The sequence below is a fragment of the Centruroides sculpturatus genome, unplaced genomic scaffold (assembly GCF_000671375.1).
Source record: "Centruroides sculpturatus isolate CEXI.00-Female unplaced genomic scaffold, Cexi_2.0 scaffold328, whole genome shotgun sequence".
NCBI classification, from domain to species: Eukaryota; Metazoa; Arthropoda; class Arachnida; order Scorpiones; family Buthidae; genus Centruroides; species Centruroides sculpturatus.
Genome location: NW_019384678.1, coordinates 88,328 through 114,028, shown reverse-complemented (window position 1 = coordinate 114,028; position 25,701 = coordinate 88,328). Strand labels below are relative to the sequence as shown.

At 32.2% G+C, this 25,701-nt stretch overlaps 1 protein-coding gene across 2 annotated transcripts in view; it reads right to left on the bottom strand.

Annotated features, from left to right (window-relative positions):
- Nucleotides 1–25,701, bottom strand: part of LOC111626894 (histone deacetylase 8-like) — a 74,583-nt gene that overhangs the window by 4,228 nt on the left and 44,654 nt on the right. For both annotated transcript variants that reach the window (XM_023370414.1, XM_023370416.1), the window contains exons 7-8: nucleotides 21,707–21,879; nucleotides 9,244–9,338 (exon numbers count right to left, since the gene is read on the bottom strand). In XM_023370414.1, the coding sequence (XP_023226182.1) occupies nucleotides 9,244–9,338; nucleotides 21,707–21,879 (268 nt within the window). The remainder of the gene's footprint in view (nucleotides 1–9,243; nucleotides 9,339–21,706; nucleotides 21,880–25,701) is intronic.

Below are 25,701 nucleotides of genomic sequence, written 5' to 3'. Positions count from 1 at the left end.
ATGAATTTAATCTCGTACATTGTTATCACTATATTATTAACAGTGGTTATAAATGTCAACCCACATAGAGAGGGTTTGCAAGATAGCCAGATCTGGACTTCTTCTTAGTATAAATTATGGCTTCACTGAAAGGAATAGCCTGAAGATAAGAGGAGGAGAGGGGAGTTGGAGTTGAGATTTAAGTAGTGAGAAGAGGAAAGAGGAAGGGGGAAATAGAGAAGAAAGAAAGTATGAGAGACTTATGTGCGACTGTTTGGTTAAATAATCCCAAGAGGATTATTTAACCAAACTAAACTAAATACAAAAAGCAGTTGTCCCAAGCAGGGGACAGGATTAAGAAACAATGTACTGTACAACAGATGTGGCTTGCTTGGCGATAATATACACGTTGGAAAAGAGCAATGATGACTAACAGTCCAATGTCACTTGTCGCACTCAGGTTAGCAACCTCACTGGAAAGAGGACCACAACAGATACAATGCCTGGCAAGCACGATCTTGTACAGGTTCTTGGGTGTGCAGGGCCATGACATATTGTTCTTTAAGACACCTGAGACTGGCTCCAGTCTTTTATTTTCTAGATCCAGGCAGTCAAACAAAAGATGCTCTGAAGTCTCCTCCTTTTGGAGGCAGTGCATACAATTCCCATTGGACTTTTTCAAAAACCGGGCCAGATAGGAGTTAGTCACCATGCCCAGTTATGAACTGGGTAGGACCGTAAGCAGAAACTTATGGGTGACCCACCCAGTTTTACCTGAGTCCCATTCCCTCTGCCAGGTAGAATAGGTGAGGTTATGAAGGATCTTATTGACCCTAGACACCAGCAGGGAAGAGTACAAGATGGTTGAAGACCTCTTAGTAGCAGCCTTGGCCAAAAGTCCGCATGCTCATTCCAGGCACAGAGAGTGTGGTCCTTAACCCAGTAAAAGGTAATGCTGACTGAGTTTTGTAATTTCAAAAGTATGCCCACTATGCTCTTGATAGTAAGGAGGTGAAAATTTAAATTGTTGATTTGATGCAGAGCCACTCTGCTGTCGGTTATGATATTTACTTTTCTTCCTTTGAGGGAGGACACAACAGTCAGTAGGTATTCCAAGGCCTTGAGAATGGCCAAAGACTCTGCTTGATTAATTGAGCAGTTGTTTGATAGCCTGATCATAGATTGCTTAAATTATTCATAGTTCAGGATAACAGAATTTCTTTCTGTTATCCTGAACTACGAAAGAACAGCTGACTCACTTGTCCGATTTAGAGCCATCAGTGTAGATGTTGAACTGGTCAGGAATCTGCTCAGTGTAGCTAGCAAAACAGACTTGGATTTTAATGGCAGGGTGAAGCATGGTGTAATTGCTGGCAATGTCCATACCACATTTATTGATTTTGGTAACTAGCTCCTGTATCTCAAGTGAGAGAGAATTTGCTGGATATATCACTTTAAGGTTATTAAACATCTCAGTATTGTTCTGGTTAGTGAGGTAAAACTTCCCCACCTTTTCATTGATGACCAAGTCGATTAGAGGGCGCCCCATTATAGCCAGGAGAGCATTAGTAGGGGCCGTCCTGTAGGCCTTTACAATTAGGATGGCTACACCCCGCTGAGCTGAGCAGATCATCATCTTGTTGTGCTCCTTTCTGGTTGCTTCACCCCAGATCTCGCACCCGTAGATTAGAATAGGAACAATTGCACTGGTATAAATAATCCTGGTGGCCCTTGAGTCCAGACCCCAAGTGTTCCTAGAGATGGTCCTTAATGAATAAACTGCCTTTAAGGCCTTGTCATAAGTGTCGTGAATGTGCTTGGTCCAGGTTAGTCCCCGATTTATGGATTGCATCAAGTATCTTGGTGTGGCCTTGACTTTTATCCTGGATCTGTCAATAACTATGGAGGGTTTCCTGGCCAGTAGGTTAGCTGTGGGGAAAAGGATACTGCTGGATTTGTCAGTGTTGATCACTAACTTGTTACTTCTGGACTAAGTGGATATGATTTCTAGCGTTTTGTTCATATGGAGTTGAAGGTATTCCTGATTAGTGTGCGAAAGCAAGATGATCGTATCATCTGCGTAAGCCTGGATGAGGGAGTCAAGAGTGCTATCTATTTTCGCCGTTAGCCTGAAGATGCTATTGTGCAGGATATTCCAAAGGTATGGGCCCGCCTTGGAGCCAAGGGCAGCCACCTTTTTATATCCTGGACATGCAAGATCTTACCATTTTGCTTGCTGCAGATAGTCCTTTCTGATAACTGCAGAGCAGAATGTGGATTTTCCCAGGGCATTACATTAAAAGAGTAGAGAGATTGTCTGTATGGCACAGACTTTACCTCTAAGAAATTAGAAGTGATGAAATTGAAATTAGAAGAGGAAGTGATAGTAAGTACATAGGGAGGGAAAGATTGAAGGGACGTGTCAGATCATTGAGCATCTGCATCATAATTGTTGAACAAGTAAAAATACAGTTATAAGATAAAGTATGTACAGTGAAACAGTATAAAAACAAACATGACTAGTTTGTGCGTGTGGGTGAGTGTGTACAGCAAAGGGGGGTAACAATTACAAAGTACGCGATTTATGACCGCTTTATATAAATACCGACAAAGGAGTGGAGTATTATTATATAAAGCAAGCCATATCAATAACAAATATTCATGTTTTGTTCTATATCTAAGTCGCATAATAACATTGATAGTGCTGTAGATTTGATTGATAGAAATAATACATTACAAAATTTAGCATTAAAAACATTAAAGAATCTAGTAGATATAAACCCAGTGGGTCAAATTGGGAGAGTAGCCGGCCTACCTTAAATGATATCAGCCAGTCTATCATTGGTCCAAATGTGGGATGTGGCTGCATCACCCATCTTGCGGGCCTGAGTTTTTTTGTGTTGCATATGAAATTCTTCATTTTTGTCCATAGTTTTTTTTGTTATAGAGAATGTTTGCAGAATTGTGGGCCAGTTGAGTCCTGTTTGGAGACATTGTTTGAAGAGTTCTGCATGTTGTTGGTTGTATTTGTTGCAGCTGAAGAGAAAATGTAGTGCATCGTCTTCACTCTGTCCATCACAATCACAGATGTTATTGATTTGCTTACCAAACGGTGCAGGTATGATGCAAAGTTCCTGTGTCCTGTAAAGCACTGGGTCACCTCTGCATCTGGGCTGAAGTATTTGGCTTTTTTAAGATGCGCAAGGGAAGGTATGAAGTTGTGACATATCCTTCCTGTACCAGCGCAGTTCCACTCCTTCTGCCACATATCATTAGCTATGTGTTGTAAGTAATGTTTCAGGGAGATTGCAGGTAACTTGTCGGCCAATTTATTACCTTCATGGCCCTTGTGAGCTGGGATCCAACTAAACTGGTATATACATAACAGTTAGACTCCAGCTGCCCTGGGATCATGCACAATTGCACTGAGTTGACTCTGAATGGTCAAATGTGCCCTTGAAGTCCAAGGACGCCATAAGAATATGCCGATTGTAAGCCTTTGCATTTTTAACATAAGCGACAAGGTTGGCGAGTGCTTGAATTGTGTTCCTCCCATTCCTGAAGCCATACTGGTGCTTACTCATAAGACCACTGCTCTTGAAGTGGTGGGTGTCTAGCACCTTCCCAATGACAGGGGCCTGTAGTTGTTAGAATTGGTGGTCACTCCTTTATTACCTTTGTCAAGCAAATTAATTGTAGTGATTTTCCATGTTTTTGGAAAATAACCTATATCCAAACATTTGTTAAAAATAGTGAGAATCATTGTGGGGACCATCTTATAGGCATGAATGGCCATGAGCCCTGTGGGAATTCCCTCATAATCTCCTCCATGGAGAATGGGGGTCATCCTGTGATGTATTGAGCTGTAGGGACTTATTCCTAACCTCAGAGTGGTAGAGTGTGTCCAGGGAGGGGTCATTGTCAGAGAACAACTCGGTATAAATATTTTTGAGTCTCAGCAATAGAGTCAGGGCTGTGATTGTAGGCATAGCAGGGGTGAGTTGGGAGGTTTTAACTTTCTTCATGGCTATGGACCAAGGATTGTGACTGGAATCTGAGCAAAACTTTCTCCAAGATTCTGTCCTGGCCTTGTTAATGGCCTTTTTGTATGTCTGAAACCTTAGGAGATACTCCCTCCTTAACTCCTCCTTTTTACCTTGGATCCATTCCCACCTAAAGTGCCTCCTCAGCCAATCAAGCTCACCACTCCACCAAAAGTTCCTGGAATAGCATATTTTTAGCTTAGTAGAGAAGACATACGCATAGTGAATCTTTTCTTGAAGGGAGGTGACAGTGTTCTCAATTTCTGTTGGCTCAATGAAATGATTGATGTGAGGAGGAATCCAGGTCTCTCTCAGAATGTCCTCGAAGAGATCCTAGTTGGTATTGTGAGCTATTTTAATCTTACAATGAATTAGGGTCCCATAAATGTCTGTCTTAATGTAGCTGCGATCACTTGCTGTTTGGCTGTTGAAGGTGGTGCACCTAATGTCCTGGGTTAAAAATTTGTCATTGATAAGATAAATGTCCACCCAGTCAATACAGATAGCTCTCCCCAGCAGGTGAGGTGAAAGTTGGGAGGGGAGTGGAGAGCTGCCTCGGCTATGAAATCGTTGACCGACCTACCCCTCGGCCAAGGTACTGTACCAGTAGTCTGCCTGAGAGAGTGAAGAGGCTCTTCTATGGACTCATAAGGGGAGCAGTAAAAGGATGCGAAATAAATGGCTGTGTTCGGCAGCTCCATCAGAATGGTGGTGAAGTATCCATTCAAGTGCTCAGGGATTAACCTGGCATTGAGATTCTTGTTGCACAGGACTAGAGCTGTCTTAGGGGGATTAAAAATCAGAGGAGGTGAAGACCTGAAGATTGCCAAATAAGGCAGTCTTTCCCTGAAACACGTACGGTTCCTGAATACACAAGATGTCTATATCTTCCTCCATAGAAACTTGAAAAGCTTCTGAGCTGGCCACCTTTGATCTTTGCAGGTTGTACTTTCCTTTATCCATGTGATCCATTATGAAGGGCCAGAAGAAAAGAGAATAGATTGACAATCAAGGAAGAGGTGCCTACTCATACATAGTGAAAGATACCTGCCTGATCCTGTATCTATGTAAACTCATACACACTGGTTGGAAAATGCATTGTGGACTGTTGAATTCTTTTTCCCTTCAGGTAGAACCTTGTCAGAGTGTGGCAATTTATGCATTTTGGTTCTTTGTCAAGTCAATCGCAATCTTTGTAAGTGTGCCTTCTAGTGCAGTGACTGCACCTTTTGACAATCCAGACAGGAGCGTGACATGTGCAACAGTTGTAGCACCTGATCACTGGAATGTAATAGTCTACTGTGATTGAGCACCAATCTATAGACACTTTCCTCGCCTCCATTACTAGGCTACTGATATTATTAGGTGCTTATTTTGACTATCTCGCTTGGATTTCAGAGTCCTGATCAGTTTTATTGCCTGCCTATACTGGTCTGGGCTGAAATTATCCTTAACCATCCTATTCTGTTGGTATATGGAGTCTAAAACTTCCTGGTCTTCCATGTCCTTTGGAATGTTGACCAGAATAACATTTGGTCACTTCTGAGACCTTTCTATTACCTTCACTTCATTTGCCAGTGCTTCATCGTCTGCTACGGCCTTTTTTAGCTTCCAAGCATCCTGCTCAAAATGGAGGTCAATACAGATAGCTCTGCTTCTCAGCGGCCAGACCCTATCCACTTCCAATTCTAAATCTTTGGGAGAGATGGAGCATTGAAGGGTTGACATTAGCTCCTCAGGGACCGGTTTTGGTTGGTCCTCGTCCTGAATGGTGCAGACTATGATACTGTGAGATGGGAAGCTGGGATTCCTGGCCCCTTTCATCATGGCAGAGTTCAACATGGCTCTTATAAGCTTGGTTGTTTTCCTTTGATATGAAGGCAGTTTTTTGACTGCTTCAGAGTAAGTTAGAGTGGGTGGAGGAGGAGGAGGAGGAAAAGCATGTTTGCCTTTCCTTTTCTGTTAATACAAGAATTATTCCAAATAACTGATGTGCCGTAGACTGCATTATGATAGCGGAACAATGTAAAGCATGGGAAGCTGCTACCTTATTGGCAACATTGTTATTACTGGGAATAACACTTAGAATAGTATCCAATTGGAAGTTGATGCACTGCAAACGGTCCTCTTCTATGAAGCTGTTGTTTAAAGTGTTCTGTGACTCCATTCCGAAGCACCAGGACTACTACAGAATAGTCACTAAAGTGGCCTGTGCCACCGAAAGCCGGCCCTATGCAAAGAATAAACCTGAAAATACTGCGGAAGTAGGCCCGCAGCAGCCGACCCACACTCCTGAGTAAGGGATACAACCCTGTATAAAAAACACCACAATCACAGTGATAAAACTGACAGTACTAAACTAGTGTGGTGGTTCACGGATTAGGTACAATTAGAGTAGAGAACAATGGTACAATAATGGTAGAACAGATACTACCCAACAAAAACCATTATAAACTTAAAGACTAATACAAGAAGCAACCCAAAAATTTAATACAACACAGCAAAAAACAATTTTTGTTTTTTGCTGTGTTGTATTAAATCTTTGGACAGCCCGCCAGATAATGCAGGAGGCCTGCCAAAAACTTAGAACACCATAAAATGACAAAAATAATCATGATTACAATACAATTTTAATATAAAACCTATAAGATACACACTGTCCAATGCCGATAATGAAATTACTTAAAGGAAAGCTAGAAATCATGACCATAAAATGGGCATGTGACCACGGTACAAAACATACCATAAACTGCATGCAAACTACTGGCTCAATTTGAACCAAATAAACGACAAATTGGACAGAGGACAACTAGAAACAAAATACAATATTAAAATTTCATAGGAGAATCCTAACATCCACACACATCTGTATAGGTTAGCGACCCCTATGGTCATTCATCCAATCATCCAACAAAACAAGTATAACATATAGATATGCTCTCAGACTGTCCATTAATCTTTAATCCAGCTTCAGATGGTGAATAAACATTGTCTAAGAAGACACATCTCACACTATTTCCTAGCAACAAAACTTAATCAAAACATTTTAAGCAGCAATTCTATTTTGGAATAAAATATTCTTTAAATCATTATAGATTTTGATTTTCCAACATAACAGTTTTCTTTAAGCAATTAAATTTTGCACATTTAATTGATTAGCATGCATGTCTATATTGAAGGGGATGTCAAAATAAATTTTTAAAACTAATGTAAATGATATTTATTAATATATATATTTAAAAAAATAATGAATTTTCTATGCAAATTCTACTTCAAAATTTAGAGAGCTACATCAATAACACAGTCCTATACTTTGTTTGAAACATTTTTTTTTTAACATGCAGCTGATTATAAAATATAAATTTCTTTTGGAAAAAAAATGATGATTTCTGCAGTTTCTTCTATTACAAGAAGTTCTGTCATGTCCTTTTTGTTTTCAATTTTGACTAAACACATACAAAATTATGCCTGTAAATATTCTCTAAGTACTTATAGTAGTGTGGCTGTTACACATTTATATTTGTAACAATCTGTTTCCCAACGATATAGGTATCCCTTGCTTAATGCAGAATTTAATTAACACGCAGTTGTTGTGTTCTGTTAACAGTGTATTGGACATCTTGTACATTTATTTCGGCACAGCATAGTTGATATGTCATGTCGTGTAAGTTTTTGTTCCCCACATCAATCCATCCTTCATTGGCTTGTGTGCGACAGTACTGGACCAAAGAGAAGACCAATAGGTTGCGAGTTGTTCTGTTGGTGCGCCACTGTGCTGTGTATAAGTGGTTGTTTTGGTACTAATTTGTCTGTAAATAAATTATTTTATTGTTTTCATGATGAACATGTTTTGTAAACATGCAAAATTAATTGTGTCAATCCCTTTTTACAGGAAGCAGAAATTATAATTAACGAGGCTTTAACAGCTGTATTTACTTAACACAGATAAGTTTTTCTTGGAAAATAAGACATTGGTAAATTTGCTATTTTTGTTTAAAATAAAAAATATTTGTTCTAGCAGGTGGTGATTGTTTGGTCCGGTACTGAGATACCTCTGTATTCAATCAAGGGATATCTGTACTCATGTTTTGTATTTGAATGTGCAAAATACAAATGAGTATATTGATTAAAAAGCAATGACATAAAAAAAATACTACTATACATAATTGAAGTATTATTTAGTCAAAGCTAAAAAAAAATTGGATATAAAAGTTGTAAAATTTTGTATTTCTAATTTCTGCTACACTTACATTATATTAAGAACAATTTTTAATTTTATATATATAAAATCTCAAATGAATTTGAAAAATTATATATATTCTTATATCATTAAACTGTAGGAAGAAGAATAAAGTAAAAATCTTTTTAGTGATATGAGACTACATCACAGAGAAGATAAAATGATCCAGGCAGCAGAAATGAAATTCCTCGAGAGTATGCCGAGTAAGACCAGAAGGAACAGGAGTGAAAAATTTGGGGAGAAAGAACAAATTAGATCGAGATGGTATGTCCAAACCAAGACAATGGAGGAACAAAATAGCTGATGAAAAGATAGTGAAGGAGTGAGGTTGTTGTTCCATTACCCAACCCAGGCTTCACTGGATTAAGGGTGAAAAAGAAGTAATGAGAGAACCAGCCTTTCTGATTGTTAAAATAAATTGAGTCATTCCACACAAAATCTCATGTATGCAACAATTCAATCTGACACCTATTATATTTTGATATTTTTAACATTAAATTTGTTTTTTTGGCAATGACTCTCAACAAGCTATCGGATATTGTCCTCAATATAGTTTGTATTATTTTTGGATGACTACTTTATAAACTGCCTTGCATATAAATAAAAAAAAATGTAGAAGTTGAACTGGAAATAGTAATTATTTATTTGATGTGATTTTCATCTTGCACTTTAAACTGAGTTTTAGAAATTAAATATTTAATTTTTGCAAGTGTTTAGTATAAAATATCCATAATTTTATGATGGCAATATTTGAGGTTAAAAATTAATAATTCTAGATAAACAAAGCCAAACAATTGCCAGATTATATTGACTATATTAATGTTTAAATAATTTATCAAGAGATGCCTACCTCTAGGCAAAATTAATTAACATTTAATTATTAAATGTAGCATTAATATATCCAGTTATAATCCAGCAATCATTTGGCTTTTAGGTTTATATCTGTATTTAAAATATTTTAAATATTAACATTCTACTCACTTTATGATCTGGTATATCAGGATTTAATTCTATGCCAAGAAGAACACCAGTAAGATAGCACCAACAGCGAGCGGCATTCCAAAAATTGTAACCTCCTGAATATAATTTAAAAGACAATAATTTTACAATTTTATAATTATTATATTGATTATTAATAAATTTTGATAAGAAATTTATTCTTTCAATAAAAATTTGTTAGCTAAAATCTATAATTATACTGATGATATAAAGGAAACATAGAAAATTATGTTCTATACTTGATAAAAACTGCAGTACAGTCTTGTTAATACATGGAATTAGAATAGTGTAATATTAATTAAGATTACCAAATTATTGGAAGTTGCATATTTTGATGAATTAACAATTTAAACAGAATAAAATTGATGTAATAAAAACTGAGCACACACAAATTTGACAGAATGGATCAACTGTTAATGACAGCAGGACACAAGTCATATTATTGATCAAAACCTCCAAGTAGTTTATTACTGTGGTAACAAAAATTGAAAGAACCAAATTGATCTATTGATTTTTTGTAGTTAAAGTAATATATGTTAATAATGCAATTTCACAAAGAACTCTCATTTTGACATTGTACCCCAAGATTGGAGTAGGATGACTGGTGAGGTTTTAATGTAATAAAAATATTCATTACTCGTAATATTAGACCTATTAATTTTTCAGTTAAAACATTTTACTAAAACCTAACTTTAGTAATTTTCTTTCACAATATATTGATGTAAACTCATGTTTAACATTTTTTTTAACAATAAAAAAAAAATAGAGTGGAAAAATGAAACTAGACAGAATTTTATCCTGTGCACTTTTTTAATCTATTCTTTCTTCCTTTTGAAAACAATTTCAGCTCTACCAGACAGCACATTTGTTTAAAAATTTTCACAGACATCTTACTATCAACAAAAAAAGAATTCACAATCTTATCTAAATTAGCTGGACAAAATGCCAGCCGTAATAACAAAAGCAATCGTGACTGCCAAGTGACCGTTTGGCTCTAATGTATACTCCCTTAACTCTATTTTCTAGGACTAATTAAATCATTTCATTCCTAATACTGAGAATAGTATGCAAAGTAAGAGCAAAAGTTATTTTGTTTTGTGAAGCACTGCATTCATAACAATAAGAACTTGCACCATAATGAGCAATGGTGCACCACCACTGTCCCAATCTCACAAAACATGTGAGACAGTTTCTTGTCCAATACAACATCTTTCCTGTTACTAGTCAACAAAATAATTAATTTCTAAAAATATATGAGAAAGTTGAATTCTTATATAAGGATTCAGCAATTTAAATTTTTAAATTTTGATATGCTTAATTATTATTTATTAAATATTAATATTAGGTCAGTCCTATTTGAATCTTATTTTGTGTTGTAAATAAAATTAAAATTTCAAAAGTATTTTTCACAAATATTAAAGCAGATTTTCCCCCATAAAGCAATTCTTGCAAAAGAACTGAAATTTCTTCTAGTAAAATTTTGTTTAGTAAATATATAAATAATAGATAACTATATCATGAGCTTCCTCTAACACAACTGCAATATCAAGATTTACATATCTTGATTCCCAATCTCTGTTCACGAAAGTGTCTTAAAACAGATGTTTTTCTATGACAATTAAAAGAATAAGTTGAAAGAAAATTTAGCAGATCCTGTTTCACAGATGGTAAAAATTTTCTACCATTGTATATGTCACATTTTTCCAAAAGCTTGTCAGTCTGATATTATATAACTCAAACTGTATTTCATGAACATAATCTCAATTTATGACACTGAGCTTATGGGAAATATAGCAGCTCAATTAATGATAGTTTACCAAGATTCAATTAACCCATAAAAATGAAGTTTCTACAACTCCTTTTCAAAAGTTTAGAAACTTTTAAAGTGCAAATCTAAGCAGTTAACAAAAAAAAGAAAAAAATTAAGATTTCTGAAAAAAAGGCAATTGAGTAAAACAATATAAGATATTGACAGATTTAAATATATCATAATTGGCTCTTTCAAAATTTAAATTACTAAACTTTAAATAAAATTACTATATTTCTAATGACAGTTTCTAAACTTTTGAAAAGAAGTTATACTATAGTAATTCCTCAGTTAACACATTCTTCAAAATTAACATGGGTTATCAAGGTCTTAGCCTCTCTTCCATCAGGACCTTTTTTACAAAATAATGGAGATCTAAACTGGAAAATGTAATATTCTAGAAGTCAATGATAAACCACTTACATAATCTTGCCATAAAACTTATGGACACAAGCTCGATATCTAAATACAATACTGTGCTGGTAGATGAGTCTCTCCAGGCTAAAGATACTCGGCATGATATTGGAGAAGAGATTTGGACTTCATTGAAGAGACATGGCTGAACCAAATCCATGTGAATATTTGGCCATTGAGGATGCCAGCACTGAAAGAGAAGTTCTTTGTTCCACCACACACACCATCAGAATTTGAAATATGAGGAGCAAGAATCAAAAAAAAACTTGGAACTGGTGAAAAAAGATGAAAAGGAACAACATGGACATATTAGATATCAGTGAGCCCAGTTGACTGGAATGGGTCACTTTGATTTCAATGATTTTAGTATATACTGTTCAAGGCACGAGTCAATATGAAAGAATGGCATTGCTAAAACTCTCCAGAAGAACATAGGTAAGATATGTCCTCTAACACAATCCAGTAAACAAAGAACCATGACCATCAGAATAAAAGCCAACTCAGTGAACATAACTATCGTACAAATGTACCATTGATGCATAGGAGGAAGATATTGAATTTTACAGTAGTTTACTAGTAGTACTGAATGCAATGACAAAGATTTACTTCTAATAACCGGTGATTAGAATGCTAAAGCTGAAAATAAGGAAGAATCAGAAATCACAGAAATATAATTTAGGAAAGTGTAACAAAGTCTGAAAATGGGTAATTGAGTTTTGTGAAGAGAATAACCTGTAACATACTTTGAACAGCAGAAATGCAGGCACTACATCTGGACATCCCTGAATGAACAGTGTCAAAATCAGATTTATTACATTATAGACAATAGAAGATGGAAAGTGCACAGTTCTCTTGAAAAAGTTGTGGAAATTACTGAAAAGAGAAGAAGAATGAAGGTCATTGGCAGGCTGGATTTCTAAATAGGTACAGTAGGCCTAGGCCTGGGCCTAGAACAGCAAATTTTGAGGGATGGCAAAATTGGCAAGTAAAGTATAACAAAAAAGTAAATAATTCCAAATATTTAAAATTTATACTTAATTATTAAGTCTCCTATATAAATAAATAAAGATAATGATCTAACTACATTAGAGAGCTTAAATCATTTATAATGTAAACATATGCCAATGTAAATAACATCATCTCAAAGCCCGAGTAGTATACAATAAATCACCAAATGATCGCCTAAATATCAGGCTAATTAAATGATTGGTATAAAGTAATTTGACACTAGAGGTAGATGTTAGGCGCCATCTCTTAACTAAGGGTTCGAGCCCCGTCCCGGGCCAGTTCTTTTATTCCAGAAGGTTATAAGTTTATTTAATAATTTATTTATTTAATTATAATTGTTAATTTACTTAAGAGATGGCACCTAACGTCTACCTCTAGTGTCAAATTACTTTATACCAATCATTTAATTAGCCTTATTATAGCCCTATATTTAGGCGATCGTTTGGTGATTTATTATATGTCAATATGCACGATATACTTTTTAATTAAAACAAAATGTATCATGTACATTAACTGTACAATTTACTAAAATGTATCATTTTCATATTTAAAATGTACTAAGTTTAGTACAGTTTTATATAATATTCTGTAATTAGAGCCCATATTAATGTCAGAAGAATTTATATTTATACTAAATTAGTCCTGTAGCCAGGAATAAATCATTTGAGTCTAGAGGGGCAAACTGAAAAAAATTGACATTTTTTCAGCCAATATTAGGCTTATTAGCTGCAATTTAAGTGTAAAATAGCCTAAGTTTATGTGATGAAAGTGAAAGCATATATTATATATGAGCACTAACATTACTGATTAAGTTCAGGAGGTTTAATCACTTCATATCCTCCCATAGCTACAAGTCTGGGCTACATCAGAGGAATTTCTGATCTATGCCTACAGCAAAAAAGGTTAAATCCAACCATGGCCATAGCCAAGAAATAAAAGACTTAATGTTGTATTTCAATGTCAAGAAAGAAGGGACAAAGAGATCTTAACCAGGAATGTTAAAGTAGAAGAGAACAATAAAAAAAACTTCTGAAAAGATTTGGAAAATTAATAAAAATTTTGTTCCTTAAGTGGGAACCCTAAAAAGCTTACATGAAAACACTAATGGAAAGAAAATATTAAATGTCTATATAAGTGAGATTACTTTCAAATGATCCTGTCATTTTGCAAAGAATAAAACATACTCAGGAACCAGAACAAATGCAGTGTGAAAGTACAGTACATAGGCATTAGGACAGCTATCGAAAGGAAAAGCACCAGGAATTGATGAACTACCTATGAAACTATTTAAGGAAGTAGAGAAAGAGTCAGTGAGATCATTAACTGCTGTATAGGCTGCTGTGCTGGCTTCTATATTTGCTAACAAAGGCTGGAAAAGATCAGTGTATATACTCATCTCAAAAAAGGAGATGCAAGATGGTGTGAAAGTTACTTGCATGAGAGATCATGTGATGGTATGGTTAAGTTTTATTCAAGATTTTACAAAAACAGTATGAAATCACGGGAAGAGAAATGCCAGAAAAACAGGCAGTATTTAAAAAGAGTCGAGGAACATGAGATTCGATAATAAACATGAGGAGGATAATGGTAAGAGCAAGAAAATAGTAAAGGATTTACTTGTGTTTTGTTGACTACTATAAATTTTGAAATGCACCAAAGATAATGAGTGTGCCAGAACATCTAACTGTACTATTGAAAAAACCTTTACAATGAACAAAAAGACATAATTAGAATAAAATTTGGAAAGAGAATTGCTTGGTATAAGAAAATAAATCAGATATGGTCATAGTATACTTGTATTCAGCCTTGCCTATTTAATTTATGCAGTAAATATTGTAAAGAACCAAGTCCAAGCATTATTTTTAGTTATTTTTTATTTTGCTTTTTATTCTATTTTTGTTTGGGGCTTATGTTTTGTTAGGACAAAGGTTTCCTCACCAATCACCTTAGAAACTTAAAAATAGAAGAAAGAGAACCAACTCACCGACAAGAAAAAGCACCATAGAAAAAACACTAGCGTTCCCGAGTGGAAAAAAAAGTAAGTCTGCACTGAGAAAGAGGGAATGGTAAGAGCAAGAAACTATTTTCTTGCTCTTACCATTATCCTCCTCATGTTTATTATCGAATCTCATGTTCCTCGACTCTTTTTAAATACTGCCTGTTTTTCTGGCATTTCTCTTCCCGTGATTTCATACTGTTTTTGTAAAATCTTGAATAAAACTTAACCATACCATCACATGATCTCTCATGCAAGTAACTTTCACACCATCTTGCATCTCCTTTTTTGAGATGAGTATATACACTGATCTTTTCCAGCCTTTGTTAGCAAATATAGAAGCCAGCACAGCAGCCTATACAGCAGTTAATGATCTCACTGACTCTTTCTCTACTTCCTTAAATAGTTTCATAGGTAGTTCATCAATTCCTGGTGCTTTTCCTTTCGATAGCTGTCCTAATGCCTATGTACTGTACTTTCACACTGCATTTGTTCTGGTTCCTGAGTATGTTTTATTCTTTGCAAAATGACAGGATCATTTGAAAGTAATCTCACTTATATAGACATTTAATATTTTCTTTCCATTAGTGTTTTCATGTAAGCTTTTTAGGGTTCCCACTTAAGGAACAAAATTTTTATTAATTTTCCAAATCTTTTCAGAAGTTTTTTTTATTGTTCTCTTCTACTTTAACATTCCTGGTTAAGATCTCTTTGTCCCTTCTTTCTTGACATTGAAATACAACATTAAGTCTTTTATTTCTTGGCTAAACTCTTCTTAAAACTTAGGAACTTGCTAAACCTTAAAGAATAAAACATCCTGAAATTGTAAAAAAAGAATAATGTAAAAGGTTAGCGAGTATTGTCGGGAAATAGACTGCCAGACAGAAAAGAAAAGTTGACTGTTAGCAATAAGTATGTAAATGAGGGGAGTGATCTCACTCAGAATTGTGACGTCACCTCACAGTATAAAGTCCGAACCTCAAGTGAAGATGACGAAAGTGAGCTTCTGTTAGCAACAAGCGTGGTGATCTCCGTAGCAGCAAATGACAAGAGGTGTCCGATAGCAATAAAGTGGTTCCAAGGCAATTTTGAAGTTATTCGATTTGTGGATTGAAGATTAGAGAAAGTCTTGAGAGTTGAGGAAAAAGGTTCCTAGTATATTGAGGTGACGATTAGGATCTTAGTTCATAAGAATTGTTGTACATAAGTTAAGTCTTTGAAATTTTTGTCGAGTTCCAAAGGGGAATAGATTTAAGTTAGCAAATAGATTGATTTGAGTTTTGTCGGGTTGATTCTTATTGATTTTTTTCTTTGAATAAATTTTTTGTTGATTGTTACTAAATTTTTGTACATAGTAGTTATTAGAATTATTAAATATTGAATTTGATTTTGACTAACTTTGTCATTATTTAGTTTGGTGCACGCTTAAAGTCCAGGCCTGGCACATTAACGTGAATCCGCGTAAAGTACCCGTTAGGTAATGAATATTTCCGGCACAAAGTCGTGTCGCTAATCGTTATAAAAGGCGTAAAAATAATTTAGTACTTTACAATATATTATGAGAATGGCTGGACTGGTCAAGATGACAACTAGAAAATAGAAGGCTGTTCAATCAGGCAATTCAAAATCAATCAATTTTGAATTGTTTGAAGATGACGTACATATTTATGTTGAAAGCGCTTGCAAGATTAAAATATTCCTTTTAATTCTTCTTAACACCTGCTAGTCTGAAGTTTCTAATTGAATTAACCTATAAGCACTGGTAACTGGTAACGCAAGGTGTGTAGTTGTGTTTATGCTGGTTGGAAGTTTTATTCTGATGCTATGTTCTATTCTTTGAATATGCATTCACTTTTATTTTCATTCCATCTAATCTGATAATGTCTGGGGGTGCTTCTAGCCATCATCAGTGTTGGAGACTTTTTTTACTCACCTTCTCCAAACAACGTCTTGCTGTGAAACATTAGACAATACAATAATTTCTAGTGTTAAAAGTTTAATAATGAACTTGATACCATTAATTCTAATTTTATTGTTGTTGGTAATGGCTGGTATTGAAACAAATCCTGGCCCTCTGCAACATTCACCAGTCAAGATAAGTCAAACCAGCATGCAAAAAAGGGGGTATGGAAGACCTAGAAAGGAATACACACAGAATTCCAAAGATACAAACCAGCTAGTGGATATTATTGCAAAGAATATTTTTCTGACAAATAAATGAAAAATAACAAAAGCACCACTAATAAATCTAGGATGGAGGATTATTTCGAAACATCGGAACAACTGGACCAGTTAAGTGATAATGATTCGAGGTACTCCTTAAAATCAATCTATAATTTAATTCAAGAGAAATTTGAACTACTTAATCAAGAAATTCACTCAATAAGACATGACATAAGTTGTGTACAGGAAGATAATAAGAAAATTAGAGAAGAAATGAAAACCATTATACAAAAAATTCAGCAATGTGAAGACAGAACAAAGGCCTGTGTAAACATAAAAGGTATGTTTGAGTTTGAGTTAGATAAATTACATAATGAATACACTAAAAGGAATCTTGTTATAATTAATTTTCCATTTAAAACTGATGATAAGCTGCAAGATCTCAAAATATTCATTAAGGTAGATCTTGACCTAAAAGACATAGAAATAGAAGGTTTAATTCAATTAGCTAAAAGAAGTTCAAATAATCAAATTATAAAATTAATAACAGATTCGACTAAAGATAGAAATTTAATACTTAAAAGATTCTGGACAATGAAATCAAATATAAAAAAGAGTTGGAAAAAACTATCATAAAAACAATCTTTGTACTAGATCTAAAATTAGAAGAAAACTACTAATCAATAAAATTAAATCAGAATTTTCTATTAACACCAGAGTGGTAATTATTGATGACTATTTTATAAAAGATAATGTGATATACACAATTGACATTAACAATAGTGAAATCATAATAATTAATTCTTTTTTTGGGGCAAACTACCAAATATTTGCAAAAAAGTAGTAGTAACAACAAACGAATTGTCTGGCATCCATGATAATTGTCCAAATAATAAGAATAATGATAATAAAACTGAAAAGAAATTCTACTTAAATAAATACAGCTATTGTCAAACTAATAAAATTAAGTCTGATATAAAACTAAATAACCTTGTGATTAGTTTTTGGAACTGTCAAGGCCTCAATGGAAAATTTCAAACACTAACAAAAAAGTTTATTTACTCTAATACAATTATGGGTTTAACAGAGACTTGGATAGAAAACCTACAGTTTCCAGATAAAAACTATCTAGAACAAGATAACATTTTAGTGTCCAGTAATGCTCATCGAACAAGCAAATTTGGGCATCCTTCGGGAGGCATACTTCTTATTATAAAAAGAAATTTTGGAGAAATTATATATCATAATATAACAACATACTATATACTAGTGATAATAAGAATTAATAAGCAACTCAAAACAGCTTGAAATGAAGCTTATCTAGGAGTAATTGTGATATACCTCCCTCCAGTGATTAAGAAGAAACCAATATATAATGAAATCCAGCATCAGATTGACAGATGAGCCTTTTTAATACACTTATGGTTATTCGGAAGAGACTAATTCAAGAATAGGTGAGATGTAGGACACAAAGATATATTTAAATTATGAAAATATTAGCAACAACAGACAGTCCAAGGATAAAATTTTAAACAGTGAAGGAAAAATTGTATTAGAATTTATTCAGGAAAACCAATTTGTTATTCTCAATGGCAGAATGGATGGCGATATTCCAGCAGAATACACATACATATCTCAAAATAGAAAATCAATTGTAGATTTTATTATATGTTCCCAAACTTTAATTGAACATTGTCAGACCTTAACAGTACTTGAAGATACCTCAGATCATTTTCCTGTAAGACTCATGCTGTTTACTAAGTTGGATACAGGTAGATATAAAAAAAAAAGATGACATATCAAATGTCAGGAAAAAATGTGACTTTAAAATTGATAAAACACTATGGTTAAATAGAGTTGACTCTATAACAGCCAAATTGATAAATTGGGAGAAGAAAAACAAACCGATTGATAACTACCAGAAATTAATATCCAAAATAATAGAATGTCACAATTGAAGCATTATAATCATATCTCCAAATCAAAATACAAAAATAATTGGTTTGACAACTCTTGCTACCACCACAAAATTATAAAACAAAAAAAGTTAAAAATATTCAGAGTCCAACACATCTGAAGCTCTATCAAACTATGTGAAGAGTAAAAAAATATATATAAATTTAATCAGAGCTAAAAAGAAATTATATATGAATAATATCAATAAAAAGCTAATTGAGTCAAGAGACACGAGAACCTTTTGGAAGATAATTAACAACTTTCGTAAACCTAAAACGGATTTCTCAAATCAAAAAAGAATCGCATATATTGAATGGATAAAATATTTCCAAGAATTCTCACAGGAATATTTATACAACCAAAGAAATATTTACAAGCAAGACAAAATAGTTTACCAAATCAATCAGGACAAAATAATAAGTGTAGAAGAGATGCAAAAACGAATTAAGTCATTGAAGATTAAATCAGCTCCAGGGCCAGATAATATACCAAATTCTTTTATTAAATTAGTGCCTTCTAAATTGATTCAATATTTATCTAGAATATTTAACAACATTTATTCCAGTGGTACAATCCCACCTATTTGGAAGGATGAAATTCTTACTATGATTTATAAACAAAGAAATAAATTTGACCCAGCAAATTACAGACCAATTGTCTTATTATCCAGTTTTAGAAAATTATTTACAGCAATTCTGGCAGAGAAATTTAAACAATGGATAGAGGTAAATAATTACAAAAATCCTACACAATATACATATATAGAAAATGGTGATACTCAAAAATCCCTGTTTGTTTTACTGACAACAATTCAAATACAGTTATTAAAGAAGGGACAGAAGGTTTTTGCAACATTCTTGGACTTATCGAAAGCTTATGATTCTGTTAGTATAAAGTTGCTACAAAACAAATTAAACAAACATAATGCAAGCTATTGCTTAATTAATATAATTGGTCAATTATACGGTAACTACAATGTGATTATTAAGCAAACAAACATATGCTGGAATTCGTTTACAACTAGTAGAGGACTATTACAAGGTGATCCCTTATCTCCAATTCTGTTTAATTTCTATTTATTTGACTTAAACCAGTGATTTTTAAGGGAAGATGATAGAATATATATAGATAATTTATGTATTCACTCAATTTCATATGCAGATGACATAATAATACTAGCTCCTACTACAATGGCTTTAAAAAGGAAAATCATACAGATAACTGAATATCTAGACAATTTAAAAGTAAAAGTAAATCCTGTCAAATCAGAAATTATGATTTTCAGAAATGGAAATAATCTCTTTAACATTAAGAATGAAAAAATTAAAATAGTCAATGAAAAAAAATTCTTGGGAATAATTTTTACATTTAACTTATCCTTCTGCAAACAGTATAAATATACTACAGTATAACTAAATCCAGAAATCTAATAAGCAATTTGATTATGATATGCTGTAAGGCAAAAATTAGAAACATTAAAACTCATTTTCAGCTTTTCAATACAATAATAATAAATGCATTATGCTATGCCGCCCCTATATGGAGCCTAAATAATTTTTATGACAGAAAAAATTCAGAATATATTTATTCGCAAAATCTTCCAGTTAGAATATAATACTCCAGGAAGTGCTCTGTGGCTAGAACTTAATAAATTTAAATTGAATACTATTTTGGTTAAAAGATATGTCAATTGGCTAAAAAAAACTATTAATGCAGAAGATTTGTCAACTAAACTAATGTATTTATTGTACAATAATCTAAAAATACCAACATGAAACGAAACTGGATTACACAATTATCAGGGATATTCAATGTATATGGCTTTTCTATAGAACTGGTGTTTGATTACCTTATTAATAATGACTAACGAATTAATCAACTGTTATATAAAGCTATGGAATACTCAATAATCCAGGATAATGAAGATATACAAAAAAGAAATAATTTACAGTATAATGTTATTTTTAATTATCCATTTATCAATAATTACATGCTTCTAAATCTCCTATTTAATGTAAAAAAATTTTTCATTCAATTACGACTTAATCAAAAAGGACTGAATATTGAAAATAAATATATAGATTATGATCAATCTGGATGCACTAAATATTGTAAAAAGTTGTCAAAATTTAAATTTAATTTATGGATGTAACAAGAAGAACAAACAAGATGTAAATACTAGTGAGAATTATGAATATAATCAAGAGATGGAAATTATTATGTACAGTAAATTGGACAAAATGAATATCAATGACATTTACAATTTATATAATATGTTAAAAACAATATTTTTGCGTAATAAGTATATTGTTAATTAGCCTTATTCAATCATTAAATTAGATAGACATTTAATCTAAAATTCATCGAAAAGTTGATTTATGTAAAGCTAAGAAATTGTAAAAACACCCTCTTGTAACAGGCTACTGCCTTTTATGTTAATAAATATTTGAATTGAATAATCTGATAATGTCCATTTAAAGCAGAGGAAAATGTTTGTTTTCTGCTGTTTATAGGTGTGTAATTGTGTTTATTAACTCTGCATTATGAAATTAAATAATTTATGCTGCCACTGATTGCTGATTTTTTACTGAGTTTGACAATAAGTAAATTTTTGAATTTTGAGATTCATTATATTATTGGATTAGCTTGATTTTGATTAATATGGCATTTTCGTGAAATAAATTGACCATGGTCATTGAGGTATTATCAAGCATAATAACTGACAGTCAGACAAATGTCTGTACTGCTTTAGGCATCTGAACCATCTGCCATTCTGAAAACCTAAGTCTCTGAATGGACTGGATCATCAGGACATTTTTCTGGTTAGTCAGATATGGATACATTAAATCCAGTCTCTCACTATCAGTTGTAGTCTAATTGTAGTCTGATTGTAATCTATTAATCCTGATATAAATAACATACTGAAGAGAATTTAATCAAAAAAACAGATATTTTAACCAATTTGATTATAATTGAAATAATAATGATGGTTGATGAATTATAAAAATAAATCATAAGTTTCTTTATATAAATGCAATTTTATTTATAAATTTTCTCAAAATAAATGTAATTTAAGAATGGTAAATATAGACTTGACTTACCACCACCTAATACTAATAATGGTAATTTCCAAGATAATAATAATTTCAGGCAATTTCCAATTCCTAAATTTGTCAAATTAAATGATTCCATGGGATCATTGCTCAGAGTATCGACGCCACACTGACACACGATCACATCTGGCCGAAATTTCTCATAAACTTTATTCAAAATTCTGCCAATTATAGCCGATATTATAATTTAAAGTAACATAAGTAACATTTTAAAAAATTAACAATAAATCATACAACAATTTATTATTAAATTTTAAAAAATTTAATAGTTTAAATATAATAAGTCAATTATTGAATTATAATTTGAATGGAAAATTTTTCATCATCAATTACACTGAAAGTTTGATAAATTTCATAATAAATATAAATACCCTCAAATTTTTTATTGAAACATTGATATTTTAATTTATTAAAGAAAGCATCAAGGTAAAATGTAGAAGCACACAAATTTCTATAATACAATAAAAATAACTTGCAAAATATGAGATACAATTAACCATTCTAGATAGAATGTTAATATTAAGATTTATGCAAACTTATGTAATAAAAAAAATCTCATTATTATAATATATTCAGATTCAAATCTACAGTTTTTTGAATATAGACAGGCATTTTGGAATAAGATTTATAGTAAACTTTTAGAAAGTAATTTTATTCACATTAACAGAAAATATTTCAAAATTATAATTAGATGATTTTACAAATAATTAAGACATTTTGTATATCAAAATTATTAAACATATTCAAACACTAATTATCAAAGAGTCAAATAGATTCATTGATTTCCATTGTGCACTGACCTGTTTTTAACTTACTATGCAAAATAATCAGAAGACAATGGTAAACTAAGTGATGGCCTTGTCATTCTGAGAGAGAGATTCAAGCACAGATCACATCTTCAAAAATTTTTATAAAAGTAATCTAGCCAGATATATCAGATATTATTCCTTATCAAGTAGCAAACCCACTATGCAAAAGCTGTAATAACCATGAGTAAAGATTTACTAGTTCCAATAAAATGAAAAAAGTGTATTACACAAAATGTTGCTGAATAATTTGAATATTTCTTCTATAATTTTAAAAAGTTTAATAAGCGTTTTTAAAAACTCATTTAACAGCTGTAGCTATAAAAAATAATAACAAAAAGCTAAATTAATGCTTAAGCTTTTTATTTGTCTAGAAAATTACTTTCTTCTAATGATTAATTTATTTATCACAATCTGTTGATGAGTTCAAAAAACTGTTATTTTTTATTTTACCTTCAATACCAACAGCTTTCAAAACCCCACGTGTCATTAAAGCATAACATTTTCTCTTCTGGTTGGCTAGATTTATGGATCAAAGTAGTCAATTCCAACAAATTGAAATGGTCCAAATTCATTTGTCTGTAACTCAGCAAAGCTATCCACAGGTTGTTGCATTAATCTCTTCCTCTTCTTTTGACATTCCATGCATTCCTTGATTTGACATGCTTTCTTGTCTAACTCAGGGATGTAATAATTCTCACTTATGATAGCTTTATTGAATTGCTTTTTGTCATATAGACTATGCAAATGGTCAAATTGGATCAAAAAATGCTATAAGTAAATTCTTAGACACACACACAGTGGTGGATAAAACTTTAAAGACAAGCAAAAATTCCACCTAAACAAATAACTTAATTAAAATTATTAGTTCATATGCTATAAAAAGTAAATTAATAGATTTTTACAATAATGAAAGAATAGTGTTGGAATAGTTCTTCCAAAAAGTAGAAAACCAGGTATTAATTCATAAGCCTTTATGTCCTTATTTTCTACAGTTTGTTATATAAATGTCTACTAGGACATATATTATTACTAGGATTGTACTATTATCATCTTATTACTAGGATCTTATTACTATTATTGTACTGGTGCTCGGTTTCTGCAATTGAGAAAAACTTATTCAGAGAAAAACAATTTTTATTTTTCACCTGTACACACTTTATTTGTGTTTTGGACATTCAGGTCCCACTTCAGCAGGTTTACAAAAATACGGTGCTAAAAACAAAATTTATAAAAATTTACAACAATACAATATATTAAGAGTACCTGACAATAATATATAGATTTTAGCACAATTTACAATTTCTCTTTTGTTAATTACTCCGATATGTAAATATATACACAGAAGAATTCCTATCATAATACCACAATACCTGTATAAAGTTAAAACATGCATTTATAAAATTATAATGTTTAAAAGGTTTAAAAGTATTTTTTACTCACATAACTGTGCCTGCAACAGTTGAATAACATTTTTACTTAGCTTACTCCCTTTATAAACATTCCAGTCTATTTCTCCTGTTATCGATAATACTGTTCCATGATTGGTGGATTTCTCTACCCAAGTTATTATTTATTCTATTGTTTTGTCTTTTTATGTAAATATATTCGTATAACTGTCTTTTAAAATTATTTCTTTCCTTTTTCTTTATTTTAATTAATTGTATCTAAAGCTATTTCACATCCTTCTTTATTACAATGTTCTGCTACTGCCAAATTTGCATAATTTCCTTTTATGGCTCTAATATGTTCCTTTATACAGTCGACCCCCCTATAACACTGTTGATAATTCCGTTTTATATGAATTCCATGTTGTACAAGTCACTTAGATTTTACAAATATATGTGCCAGGTTGTGAACGGCTCACATATTTGTAAAATCTAAGTGACTCATACAACATGGAATTCATATAAAACGAAATTATCAACAGTGTTATAGGAGGTCTACTGTATGTATTTTTAATTTTCTTTCTTTTTGTCTCTCCTATATGCGTTCTTCTTTGTCCACAACTGCAATCAAATGAATATATTACCTCTTTTTCTTCTGTTATTTCTNACTCTATACAGTTCAAAGATCAAAGTATCATAAAATCATCAGGACAACTTAAAAGAAAGAAATTGAAAAGAGAACCTCCCCTAACTAAACAACATAAAACTGCAAGATTAACTTATGCTTGAGATCACATGTCATAGGATACAGAATGGCAACAGTTTAATTAAATTTTCACCAAACTCCAAATAATAATCATTATGTTTTGAGTTGCTATAACTTTAACAGAATACTGACGATTAAATATTGAACTGTTATTTGAAAATAACTATACAAATATAATTTGAATAGTAACATTCTGAAATGGAATTTGAATGAACAAAATAATGAAGTTGGATCTGTAAACTGAGATACACAATAAGAGGTATGAATAATATCAACAAAAAACTAAATAAAAACATTAAAGAATTAGTTTATTAGAGTTGGTTAATTGATTTTGTAACATACAACATTACTACATTAGATTAGGATTCGTAAGAAAGCGGATTCCTAGAGAATGGAACGTATCTCTATCTTATAGGGGGGTCGACTGTACATTAATTTTACAAACCTTTTTTCTTTATCAAATTGTTTTTTCCCTGTATATCAATAGCTATCTTCTGTATCCATTTATTTAGCAGTGTCTTTGGGTAATCGTTTAATATGAACATTTTTACTATTTGCTCTATTTCCGTTTTTTTATTTTCTAATTCACTTCTCCTATTTTTTATTTTACTTATATACATTTTAAATATGTTAAATTTTATAGTTTTAGGTACATTTGACTTATAATTGAGGACCTTAGATATAGCATTTTTTTTATATATTAATTTATCTTCTTTTTTTGTATTGTTTTGTCCAAATAATTAATACTATTTTGTTTTTCTGTTTCTAGTTGAAACTGGATATTTGCTTTAATTTAGTTTGCTTGTTCTAGTATTAACTCCTCATTCATTTTTTTTTACTGTCAAATATAATAATACAGTCATCCACATACCTATTGTAAAATTTGATTCCATGTATATTTCTAATCTTTTCATCAATCTGTATTATAAATAGTTCTACCAATCTTTGACCTATGCATGTTCCCATTGATATTCCATCAGTTTGGGTGTTATATTTTTCATCGAACTAGAAATAATTATTTTC